The sequence below is a fragment of the Piliocolobus tephrosceles genome, chromosome 3 (assembly GCF_002776525.5).
Source record: "Piliocolobus tephrosceles isolate RC106 chromosome 3, ASM277652v3, whole genome shotgun sequence".
NCBI lineage: Eukaryota > Metazoa > Chordata > Mammalia > Primates > Cercopithecidae > Piliocolobus > Piliocolobus tephrosceles.
Window position 1 is genome coordinate 80,135,347 of NC_045436.1, and position 13,502 is coordinate 80,148,848.

The window sequence follows — 13,502 nt, forward strand, 5'->3', positions numbered from 1 at the left end:
TCATTAAGACCCAACTCACCTGTGGGAAATTTTCAGAGCAGGCAGCAGTTAGATAGTATTGTGATGGGATTGCAGGCTCAGTAAAGTTGACAAAAGGCTGCCTATAATCTGATTCTCCCCTTTACTGGTCATATGCAAACATTCTATGTATCTACTGCCATTAATGAAGATATTGCTATTACTCACTGGAATAAGACCGGCTGGTTGCTGAAGTGCTTGCATTTTTTCCACCCTCAGTGCCTACTACTTTAAGAAAGAAGAAAAAAAAGTCACTTTTGGTTAATGTGTTCCAATCCTTGCAGTCCTCCCTCCACCCTCATTTAAGGAAGCAGCCATGATTTGTAGGTATGATGCTGCAAGTGCAAAAGATTCAGTCTCATTCTGAAGGAGCTCTGTTTTGTGAGTCAAGATTGGTAGTGTTTCCTTGGTGAAAGAGAAGGTCAGGTAGAGCAGATTTCCACTCAGACACACAGATATCATACCTTGAGACTGTGAGGTGTTTTCTGGAATTGTAACTGGTATTGAGGATACTGTACCAGTTTTAGAAGGTGATGCATCTGGTTGTAAAATGCTACCTGTATGAAAATTACAAATGCAGAATCAGACTATGGTATTAAGTCTTCATACGGGATTTATTTGCAGATTCAAACAGTTTGCCTCTCTGAAGATCTGTGAAAACTACTTATTGTCGAATAGTAGGATAAATGCAATCATAACACTAAATCGTAAGTTCATCCATTCCTCCTGGAAAGATAATTAAATTTAGAATCAAAAAGCCTGAGTATCAGTTTTACATCTTCAGAAACTCGCCAAGAAAACTTCAGTAAGTTTTTTAGCGTAAGTTACAGCCTGTATAACCTACAGCATAAGATTCCTGTGGGATGTAAATCTATGCAAAAGCATTTTTCAAATTTCAGATATAACTTTGGGTGATGGTGATTTTCTTTTTCTATTGCACATAGTTAAAATGATCATAACTGTACAGGACTTCAGATTTTATAATATTTATCAGCGATTGAAGGGGAAAAAATTGCAGTTGAGGCTTTGGTTAGAAGAATTGAGGAAAAATCAAAGAAGACTCCTTCATTTTCATCCCTGAAGTTCAGCAGCTGGTTTTATTATGTGCCTTTTCTAGAGTAACTGCTGCTTGGCTGTTTTTTTTTCACTAGTGTCCATGCTCTTTTTTTTTCCAAGGGAAATATAAATAAAAAATGTATTGTTGTTATTTGTTTGTTTAGTTAACATTTGCCATCTTCAATCAGAAGGACTGAAGCAAAATTTATAAGTAAAAATCTACTATTCAAAATCCATAGCTGTCAATAAGTTTAAAGGACATATAAATAATTAAGTATTGTATAAGTTGAAAACATGTGTTCTTGTGAATTTGGAATACAGTACAATTTGTACTTAGAAAATTTTTTGAAAATTTTTTCTCTTTCTCTTGCAGTATGAAGTGCTCTATTTAAATCACGCCTGTTTGCCTTGTCTCTTCTCTGAATTGCAAGTTCCTAGAGTGTGAGGGCCATACTTGTCAACACACCCAACAATGAGCTCTGGCCACAGGGGGTGTGCAGTAAAATGTAGCTGACACTAAGAGTCACTTCTTATGATTATAGTTCCTTGGGCATATTGAGGCCATGTATAATTGCACCAAAGAAATTGATATTTCTATGACTGCCTTGGCTCATTCCTTCTTCACCACCCACATCCCAGCACACACTGCATGCTCATGCATTTTTGACATCTGTGGGTGAAGAATAATGTTCAGAGTCTGCACCGTTCTTGCCATGCAAGAGATCTGTGGGTGGAAGCTAGATATATGCCCATAAGAACAAAGAAAAATGTCAGGCTAGTGCACTAAGCAGGCAGAAAAAGGAATATTAAATAAAAGAGTGGGAACTAGCTGAAACCTTAGTACTTTCAGCTGCCTTTTCCAGTGTCAAGTAGTTTAGTGAGGATGAATGCTCTTTCAGTTGTCTTGGTGGAGAAGAAGGTGGCTGATTAAATAACCGATGATGTTAATCCTCTTGCGATTTCCCAAGGGTTAATTGTCCTACCTTATTACCAAATTCTTGTAGACAGGCTAAATGGCAGCCTCAGGACTAAGTGTAATCTGTGTGGGTCAGAACAAACTCCCAGCTTCCCTGCTTAAAACGTGTTGATGGCCCAGTGCCAATGGTTATTGCTAATGACCCATGGATAGGCCAAAATGTTAACACTTCATAGTGGAAAGATTTGGTGGCTGCTTGAAGAAAGACTTTAAATTTGTTTTGTTTTTCTTTAAACTGCAACCTTCAGTTAATAAATTATTTCTGAATCCAGCACACACACACAAACGCACACACAGACACACACACAGATACACACATACAACATTACTTGTCATGATCCAATAATGGGAATTAACCTACAGTTTGAGAAGCTCTGTTTTTTAGCATGATCATATTGCTAATTATGAAATTATGGTACTTGGCTGAATCCATAAAATGTGAGCCTAATGTTATTCTTTCTGTGACTCAGATGTGGAATCCATGACATGCTCAGAGCTGATGATCGACACAGTTTTTGTTGAGACTGTATTATCCTATGTTACTAACAAAATAGCACTGCCAGAGGACATACAGCAGAGCTATAGCAGAGTGGCTAAGAGCATGATTCTGAAGACAGGATACCTAGGTACAAATCTGACTCTAGCACTTACCCCTGTGGAATCTTGGGCAAGTTGCTTAACTTCTATGTGCTTGAGTTTCCACATATATACATGGAGATTATAATAGTTCTACATCATAGTATTGTGAAAATTATATGAGTAAAAATAAATTTAAACTGCTTAGAAGGGAATGTGATATTAATATGTATATATTATATATAATAATAATTTTCTATTATTATATTATGATTATTCCCCTAGAGAGTTGAACCTCCCAACCAAGGTCAGTTTGTCTAATTTTCTCAAAAATTCTAAGAGTGAAATATATGAACTTCAGCCACTTCTGTGTTTTCAGATGCTTCTTTGCTCTAGTCAAGACATAGAGGAACTGGAGAAACTGGAGTAGAATATGGTACTCTTAGATGACATAGGTTTGTTCTTGGACACTGACATTTGGTGATTTTTACAATTATTGAATTTGTGGCTATGATATTTCAGGATTTAAGTCCAGCTTGGAAACTTCAGGTCAGAACTTGGAGCAAACTGATGAGACAGAGACCCTCAGAGTCAAGTCTGTTGTAATAATGTATATCCAAATTTACCCCATCAGCATCTGACAGTGGTACATATTTGGACCTCACTGTAGACCAATTACTTAATAAATCATTGAGAGTTTTAAAGACAGAAGAACTATCAATGTCCCAAGGCACCTCTGATTGCCATAATAATGCTCCTCACAGAACTCCAACTATAGAAAGTGTAAGTGACCAAAATTACCCACGTGTCCTCTGAAACCCATCTCTCTGTTTGTGCTGGTGCCATGTCTCTCTAAGGCTGCTCCCAGCCAATGAGTGGACCTGCCAGGAATATTAGGCTGGCTTGTCCTGGGATGAATGTGGACTGGAGGATTCCCTGATGGTCTCCCTGAACCTCCCCTAGAATGCATGGCAGCCTAGATGCCTCTGCTCAGCATCTGTGTTCTCTCTCCCTATCACCAGGTCAGATGTGCATTTAGTCTGGTAGCTCTTCTAGACTTTCCTTGTCCCCTCCCAGGCATTTATTTTTTCTCTCTTAGGTATTTTCCCCTAATAAAATCCTTGTACTTTTAACTGAATCTTGAACTCTGCTTCTCTGAACATTCAGATTAAAGCAGTCTCCCTGGCAAGTATTTAAAAGGCCACTTCCTATTGGAAGCAGAAATGAAGCCTCTAGGAATTTTAAACTGGACTTGGAAGACTTGGGCACTGGTTCATAAGGGAAATATCTGTTTGTCTAAACCCTTTTTTTTTTTTTTTTTCTGAGACAGAGTCTCACTCTGTTGCCCGAGCTGGAGTGCAGTGGAGCGATCTCGGCTCACTGAAAGCTCCGCCTCCCGGGTTCACACCATTCTCCTGCCTCAGCCTCCCGAGTAGCTGGCACTACAGACACCCAATACCACGCCTGGCTAAATTTTTGTATTTTTAGTAGAGACGGAGTTTCACCATATGAGGCAGGATAATCTCAATCTCCTGACCTCGTGATCCACCCACCTCGGCCTCCCAAAGTGCTTGGATTACAGGCGTGAGTCACCGCGCCCGGCCCTGTGTAAACCTTTTATTTTCCCTTTTTATTTAGGGGAAGCCTAACTCTTCCTATGGAGAATCACCCCTTCCCCACTTCATGTGGTAATATGAGATGCCCCTTTTTAATCCAACCTCAGAGTCACTATACGGCTAAAGTTCTCTCCTAAGAATTTGTGTGTGTAGTGATTTTGAGTTATTCTCAGAGTGAAGCTCTAACGGGACTATCTATGGGTGTACAAAATCCCTGAAATTACTACGATGCCGTCCTTCTTTTTTCTGTGAGTTTCCCTCCCAAATTTTTTTGGTTAAAAGAAATCTTGGGCAGGGCATGGTGGCTCACGCCTGTAATTCCAGCACTTTGGAAATGGTCTCTAATTGTAATTTGATAGATTATTCATATCCCATTTTAGAAAATAACTTTTCAGCCTTTGACACAAATCTTTCTCTTCTGCTTATCACATGTTCTTTATGTGGCTACCAAGAGAATAGAGCAGACTCTATTGATTTTTTTTTTTTTTTTTTTTTTCTTTTTGGTCTCCTTGGTTGGTTCCTCCTTCTCTTTCTTTTTTTAAAATCTTTTTAATTTTTCTTCTTATATTGAGACAGGATCTTGCTCTGTCTTCCAGACTGAATTGCAGTGCTTCCCTGCAGCCTTCATTTACTGGGCTCAAGTAATCCTCCTGCTTCAGCCTCCTGAGTAGATAGGGCCACAGGTATGCACTGCCACACTCAGCTAATTTTCTCTCTCTCTCTTTTTTTTTTTTTTTTTTTTAATTGTAGAGATGAACCTTGCGTGTTTCTCAGGCTGGTCTCAAACTCCTGGCCTCAAGTGATCTTCCCACCTCAGCCTCTCAAAGAGCTGAGATTATAGGCATGAACCACCACACCTGTCACCTCTTTTTCTTTCTAAATTATAATCTTGGAGTGCCCCCTAGAGTTTAGTCCTTGGTCCTCATCTCTAATGACCCTCATTCATTTGGAGATTTCATTCAATTTCAAGGTTTAAATGCATCAATGTCACTGATTCCCCAACTTATACTTCCATCCCAGACCTTTTCCTAAGCTCTGGATTTGTAAATTCAGATACTTAACTTAGCAAGTAATACACATTTTAAACTCAGCATGTTCACACTTTAACTTCCACTCTATCCGAGCCTTCCCATCCTAGTTTGGAGCAGACATTCCTTCCAATCGCTCAGGCCAACAACCTATTTTTGGCTCATCTCTTTCTATTCTATGCCACATGCAATCAACAGGAATACTTATTGGCTTCACCTCCGAAATAAATCCAGATTTTGAGATTTTTTGCCATCTACTCTGTGATCACCCTGGTCAAAGCCACCATCTTCTCTCTCCTGTATCCTTTCTTCAGCTGACAGTGTCTCTTCAGCTCTCTGAGTTATAAAACATGAGTCGGCTAGTGTAACACTGTTGCTCAAAGCCCTCAGTGATTCACCATTCCACTTAGAGAAAAAGCCAAAGTCCGCGCAATAGCCCACAAAACCCTAGGTAGTCTGCCTGGCAAATCCCCTGCCTCAACTCTGCCCACTTGCTTAATGTTGTCCCTTAAACATGCCAGGCCTCTCCTCAAGTTCTAGCTCTGCCTGGATGTTCTTCCTCCACATTTTGGGTGACTCACTTCCTTCTTGTGTTTACTCAACTCTTTTCAGGAAGACTTACCTTGGCCACTTTTTTCAATCTTGCAAACCCTTCCCTACCTCTCCAGTGCTTGTGATCCCTTCCTCCTCTATTGCTGCACATTTTCTCTTTCTCAGATCACTTATATCTTTTAACTTACTATATAATTTAGTTAATTATTATTTTATTGGGTATAGTTTACTTTCCCTGTGAGAATATAAGAACCTCTAGGGCAAGGATCTTTATTTTGCTCGCTGATATTTCCCAAGTGTTATAACAGTGTCTGGAAGTAGGGTCTATCACTATTCACCGAATGGATAAACAAACTTCTTGGCAGCAGAATTGACTACTATGAAAGATGAAGTGAATTTATGAGATTACCTTTTAATCTTAATATTGGGATTGGCACATATTTAAAATCAAGATATTATTATTGTTCTCATTCATTCGACAACAAGAACAAAAATAGAGACCTACTTTAGGACCACCACTAAATGTTGAAGAAAATACAACAGAATATGAGAGGTAGCTGTTGCATTTAAGGAGCTCACATTTTAGTAGGGGAGGTGAGAAGCATATCCCAAAATTGACAGATGTTAAACATGCAATAAAGAACAAGTAAAACATCATGGCAAAGACCAAGGATCGAAATAGGAGAGACTATGTTATTGTTTATTAAATTTTACTTATAACTCTTTAAAAAAGGACTTGAGGAGCTTAAGCAATTTTACAGACCATAAGATGAATGAAATTGAAATAAGAAATTAGAACAAATGCAAATGAAAGAAGTAAACAGGCCCTGTCTAAGAGTTAATACTGGGTATTAACATAATTGTTGCTGTTGGCCACAAGAATGGACTCTGAGCACCCTGACACTCAGGGAAAGGAGAACATGTGGTTTACTCTGGGCTTTTATTATTGGAGAGGAAAATGATCTGTTATATAAGTGATACATGAGTGGTATAGACAATAAGTGCTATGACTATGGTTGGTGCAATTCTGTGTTTTGGAAAGGGAGCATGTTGATGTAATCCTGGAGTCTCCTCTAACTAGGATTTTAGATTCTTTTCAATCCGTGGCTAGTATGTATTTTCACACACAATGGCACCCCCTATTTACTTAATAGGTAAAATATCACAGGAGGAATTTTCTGCCTTCAGATGATGAAAATTAATTCCCTCTCTCATCTGACCTTACCTTTCTGACCTGGTTATACTCTTATAGCAATGCAAAAAAAAGTTTTACCTTAAATTTCCTTTGCTTTGCTTTGGGCCGTCAATGTTAGTAACCTGAGGTAATAACATCTTCTAACCCAGAAATAATGGAATAACTGAATGGAGATTAATTTACTTTAGGTAATTCTGTAGAAATATTTGTTGTAGAAAAAGGATATATTTTTCTTTTTGATTTAAATAGTTTTTACAAAATTATATATGATGAGAGTGACTGAGGCACTGTGCTAATTACTTCCATATGTGCTAATTTATTTTATTCTTAAGTAAACATTCTTAATCCTGTGTTTTAAAGATGAGAGATACTGTGGCTCAGAGCGATAAGGTAATATATTTAACAGTAAGTGCAAAGCTAAGCCATAAGCCAAATATGACTCAAAACCCTTTCTGTTTTCTTTCTAATATGCCATATAATCGATAGATTTTAAAATGTTTATCTTAGTTACTTATGGCATCATTATCAATGGAATCAATAAAATCTGTTTTTAACATTCTGAAAGTTTTGAGATATTCTTATCCCCTCCTGCATCATGAATATAGACATGAAAACATTAAGAAGGATTTTATTTTCAAACCCTTAAAAGAGACTAAGTGTCTTGCAAATATTAGCACACTTAATTATTGTATTATTAATATTTGCATTTTACAAAGTAGAAACTGATTCCTAGAGAGATTCATTTGCCCAGAGCCACACAGCAAGTAGGTGGCAGAGCCAGGATGAATGCAAGCTCTAGAGTCTGTGATATCAACCCCAAAATCATGCTGCCTAAGCTGCTGCATTTCAGTAGGGATGAGTTATAAAGATAAGACTCTTATTTTTGCCACATAAAATATAATCTATTTTCAATTTAGGCCTCAATCACAAAGGCATTTTTCTTATCAAAACAAGCTAAACACTTTCCTTCAGTAGGTCAAACCAGACCATGCAGATAGACAGAAGGGGAGAGGGAGAATTATTCCTAATATAGTAAATAAAGCATGTCATAGAGTTTATTAGAGGACCATACCCTTTTAGCAACAGCAGGAAATGTGTTGGTTCCTAAAGTGGTTGCTGGGCAGCTTCACTCACCAGTGAAGACTGTGAGTTTTTATGACTTTTCAGTGTAGACTAGGGTGATGCAAGAATAGTGCAGAGCACTACTTTGAGATTCAGCACATCTCTGAACTAGATAAGAAACCACTTAGCCATACCTGGAATCTGTACAATTTCCTAAGGGGAAGTTTGTACCAGACACTACCACATATACATTGATATATTTCTCATTCGATAATTGAATTCTTTTATTCTCAATTAATTTTCTAAACACCTTAAAATCCTAAGTTTAAAAAAAACTCTAGATATTACTCTGCTAGAGTTAAATTTCTAGCTTGACTGGATCCCAACTAAACGACAATAGCAGGATTCTGTCATTCAAAGTTAGAAAACTCAGATAAACTACCCCTGTATAGAATGATTCATGTTTCACTTTATGTAAGTTCCTAGAGGTCAGCAGCCAATGCCCAAAACTTAGAGTGTCAACCACAGTGAATATACTCAGACAGGATGGAGCATCCTCTTTTCCAAAGGCCCATGGTCAGGTTTGGTGGCACTTCTCATACCTGTTCTGATTTTGTGTTTCTATCAACTGTAATGACCACAATGCAACTGAGACTCTGAAACACAGTTAAGGAAAGTAAAACAGATATGTATGATGAGATCTTAAGTTATGCTAGTTGCTGTGGGAATATTGTGATGATTAATTTTGTGTGTCATATTGAATGGGCCACAGGGTGCCCAGATGTTTGGTCAAGTATTGTTCTGAGCATGTCTGTTAGGGTGCTTTTGGATAAGGCTAACATTTGAATCAGTAGACTGAGCAAAGCAGATAGCCCTCCCTGACTGGTTGCCTCTCGTCCAACCAGTTGAAACCGTGGGTAGAACAAAGAGGGAACTTTTTCTGCCTAACTCTCTTGAACTGGGACATTGGTCTTTCCCTGACCTAGGACGCAAACTGAAACATTGGCTCTTCTTGGAGCTTGAGGCTGCCAACTTTTAGACTGGAACTTATGCCATCAGCTACCCTGGTTCTCAGGCCTTTGGACTCAGGCTGGAATTACTCCATCAGTTGGCCTGAGTCTTTAGACCTCTCAGCCTCTATTATTACATGAGTCAATTCTTACAATACATCTTTCTCTCTCTCTCATTCTCATTTGCTCTCTCTCTCTCTCCCCACATCCCTCTATTTCCCTGTCTCTCTCTGTCTCTCGCTCTCACTGTCTGTGCACAACCTATTGGTTCTGTTTATCTGGGGGATCTTAATACAGTTGTTTTCCCCAGAAAATTAAGGGTTAATGGCTTATTCCTTTCTCAATTCGGTAAGGCACAATGGTCCATTTTGCTCAGGGCTGAGGTCTCTTATCAATGAAATCAAAAGGTTCATTTTCAAGGACAAGTTATTAGCTCTGCCTATCTGTGTGAAAATGATAAGGCTAAAGAAAAGTGAATTCCATCATTGCTTAAAATTGTTGTAATGGCTATGCAATGTTTGCATTTATCTTTAGGGAATAAACAGACCTTCATCACTTTTCAGTGGGTCTTTTAATCTCCTCATTAGGTCTGAACTTAGAGCAAGAAAAATGAGTAGGTAGAATAATCTGGCTGCCAAGGGGTCAATACTTTCATGAACCCTTTCTCATCTTTTAAAACTGGCTTTTTTTCCCCACCCAATGGTTACCTCAACCACAGCCAAAGGAAAAAAAACCAAAAAACAAAAAACAAAAATTACTCTATCCTCTGATCTTATGTAAGATTATCTGAAATTCAGCCGTAACATATTACTTTATGCCTACATGACTACTAGAATTATTATAGTTATGTATAATATTGACTTGTGTCCTTAGCAACTGCCAATGGCAGACTTCATGTATCCTTCCTCTTTTAGCTAGTGTGCACATGATAGGAACAGGATGAATATTTATTAAATGCCTTGGTTAATGGTAGTTGATTAAATATACCATTCTGTATAGTTAGCACAGGTTCATACCAAATTTGGGGCCTTACTGGTTATGTTACAGTGGGCAGTTGCAGTTTGTTTTTCCCCAATACTTTGAATATTGAGCCTAATATTCTCATGTTAAGCATCATTAAACACAGCTTTCTATCACATACTACTATTGTGCTATTGAATGAAATGAGTGGAGATATCTTTAGACCTTGATTGATCAATTGATCATTTCCACATAACTATAATTATCTTTCTTTGATCTCTCATTTTAAAAATTCAATACATTTTTAAAAATAAATTTTATTGTATATATTTAAGGTATACAACATGATATTATGAGATACATTTAGATAGTAAAAGTTACTAGAGTGAGGTAAATGAATACATCAATCATCTTACATAATTATACATTTTAGTTGTTTTTGTGGCAAGAGCATTGAAATCTACTCATTTAGCATGAATCCCAAATGCAGTACAATTGTGTTAACAATGTCCTTATGTTGTACAATAGACTCCTAGACTTTACCCCACATAACTGCTACTTTGTATCCTCTAATCTACATCTCCCCATTTCCTGTCTGTCCCCGGTAACCACTGCTTTGTTCTCTATCTCTGTATATTTGAATTTTTTTCTTTTAGATTTCACATGTAAGTGAGATCATGCAATATTATTTCTGTGTCTAGCTTATTTCACTTGGCATAATGTCCTGCATGTTCATCCATGTTTTGGCGAAAGGCAAGTCTCATTATTTTTTAGGACTAAATAATATTTCACCAAATATGGAATATTATTCTTTATCCATTCACCCATTAACAGACCCTTAGATTGTTTCTACATCTTGGCTGTCATGAAAATGGGAGTTCACATATCCTTATATGGTAGTAATTTCATATCCTCTGGGTATATGCCAGGAAAAGGGATTGATGGATCACTTGGGTAGTTCTATTTTTAATTTCTTTCAAAATCTCCATACCATTTTCTTTTTTTTTCTTTTCCTTTTTTTTTTTTTTTTTGACAGAGTCTCACTCTGTCATCCAGGCTGGAGTGCAGTGGTGCCATCTCGGCCCACTGCAACCTCTACCTTCCAGGTTCAAGTGATTCTCCTGCCTCAGCCTCTTGAGTGGCTGGGATTACAGTTACGCCACCACGCCTAGCTAATTTTTGTATTTTTAGTAGAGATGGAGTTTCACCATGTTGGCCAGGCTGGTCTCAAACTCCTGACCTCAGGTGATCCTTGTGCCCCCGCCTCCAAAGTGCTGGGATTACAGGCATGAGCCACGGCACCCAGACAAAATCTCCATACTATTTTCTATAATGGCTGCACCAGTATGCGTTTCCATCAACAGTGTACACGAGTTCCCCTGGCTGATAAAAGGTGGAAAGATCTTGAATCAACAACCTAACATCACAACTAAAAGAACTAGAGAACCAAAAGGAAACAAACCCCGAAGCTGTCAGAAGACAAGAAATAACCAGGGTCAGAGTGGAACTGAAGGAGATAGAGACATGAAAAAATCTTCAATAAATCAATGAATCCAGGAGCTGGCTTTTTGAAAAAATTAATAAAATAGACTACTATCTAGACTAATAAAGAAGAAAGGAAAGAAGAATCAAATAGACAAAATCAGAAAGGATAAGGGGGATATCACCACTGACCCCACAGAAATACAAACAACCATCAGAGAATACTATAAACACCTCTGTGCACATAAGGTAGAAGAAATGGGTAAATTCCTGGACACATACACCCTCCAAAGACTGAACCAGGGAAAAACTGAATCCCTAAATAGACAAAAAACGAGTTTCGAAATTGAGACAGTAATAGATAGCCTACCAAGCAAAAAAAAAAAAAAACAAAAACAAACAGACAAACAAAAACCCTGGTACCAGATGGATTTACAGTTGAATTCTACCAGAGGTACAAAGAAGAGTTGGCAGCATTTCTACTGAAACTATTTTAAATAATTGAAAAGGAGGAACTCCTCCGTAACTCATTTTATGAGGCCAGCATCATCCTGATACTAAAACCTGGCAAAGACACAACAAAAAAGTAAAACCTCAGGTCTATATATCTGATATACATCAATGCAAAAATCCTCAATAAAATACTGGCAAACTGAATCCAGGAGCACGTCAAAAAACTTATCCACCATGATCAAGTTGGCTTCATCACCAGGATGCAAGGTTGGTTCAACATAAGCAAATCAATAAATGTAATTCATCATGTAAACAGAACTAAAGCCAAAAGTCACATGATTGTCTCAATAGATGCAGAAGAGGCCTTCAATAAAATTCAAAATCGCTTTACGTTAAAAACTCTAAATAAACTGGGTGTTGAAGGAACATACCTCTAAATAATAAGAGTCATATATGACAAACCACAGCCAATATCATATTGAGTGGGCAAAACCTGGAAGCATTCCCCTTGAAAATCAGCACAAGAAAAGAATCCCCTCTTTTACTACTCCTATTCAACATAGTATTGGAAGTTCTGGTTAGGGCAATCAGGCAAGAGAAAGAAATAAAGGATATTCAAATAGAAAGAGAGGAAGTCATATTATCTTTGTTTGCAGATGACATGATCTTGTACCTAGAAAACTCCGTTGTCTCAGCCCAAAAGCTTCGTAAGTGGATAAGCAACTTCAGCAAAGTCTTGGGATACAAAATCAATGTGCAAAAATCGCTAGCATTCCTATACACCAACAGCAGGCAAGCAGAGAGTCAAATCATGAATAGACTCACATTCACAATTGCTACAAAGAGAATAAAATACCTAGGAATACAACTAACAAGGGAAGCAAAGAACCTCTTTGAGGAGAACCACAAACCACTGCTCAAGGAAATCAGAGAAGACACAAACAAATAGAAAAACATTCCATGCTCATGGATAGGAAGAATCAATATTGTGAAAATGGCCATACTGCCCAAAATAACTTATAGATTCAGTGCTATTCCCATTAAGCTGCTATTGACATTCTTCATAGAATTAGGAAAAAAATGGTTTTAAAATTCATATGGAACAAAAAAGAACCCAAATATGCAAGGCAATCCTCAGCAAAAAGAACAAAGCTGGAGGCATCACCTTACCTGACTTCAAACTATATTACAAGGCCACAGTAACCAAAACAGGATGGTGCTAGTACAAAAACAAGCACATAGACCAATGGAACAGAATAGAGAACTCAGAAATAAGACCACACACCTAAAACAATCTGATCTTCAACGAGCCTGACAAAAACAAGCAATGGTGAAAGGATTTTCTTTCTTTTTTTTTTTTTTTGAGACGGAGTCTTGCTCTGTGGCCCGGGCTGGAGTGCAGTGGCCGGATCTCAGCTCACTGCAAGCTCCGCCTCCCAGGTTTACGCCATTCTCCTGCCTCAGCCTCCCGTGTAGCTGGGACTACAGATGCTCGCCACCACGCCCAGCTAGTTTTTT

The 13,502-nt window shown here is 38.0% G+C and overlaps 1 protein-coding gene across 1 annotated transcript in view; it reads right to left on the minus strand.

The window, feature by feature from the left end:
- EMCN (endomucin) overlaps positions 1 to 13,502 on the minus strand; it is a 136,471-nt gene that overhangs the window by 25,310 nt on the left and 97,659 nt on the right. The window contains exons 5-6 of the mRNA XM_026455015.1: positions 483 to 575; positions 187 to 246 (exon numbers count right to left, since the gene is read on the minus strand). Of these exons, the coding sequence (XP_026310800.1) occupies positions 187 to 246; positions 483 to 575 (153 nt within the window). The remainder of the gene's footprint in view (positions 1 to 186; positions 247 to 482; positions 576 to 13,502) is intronic.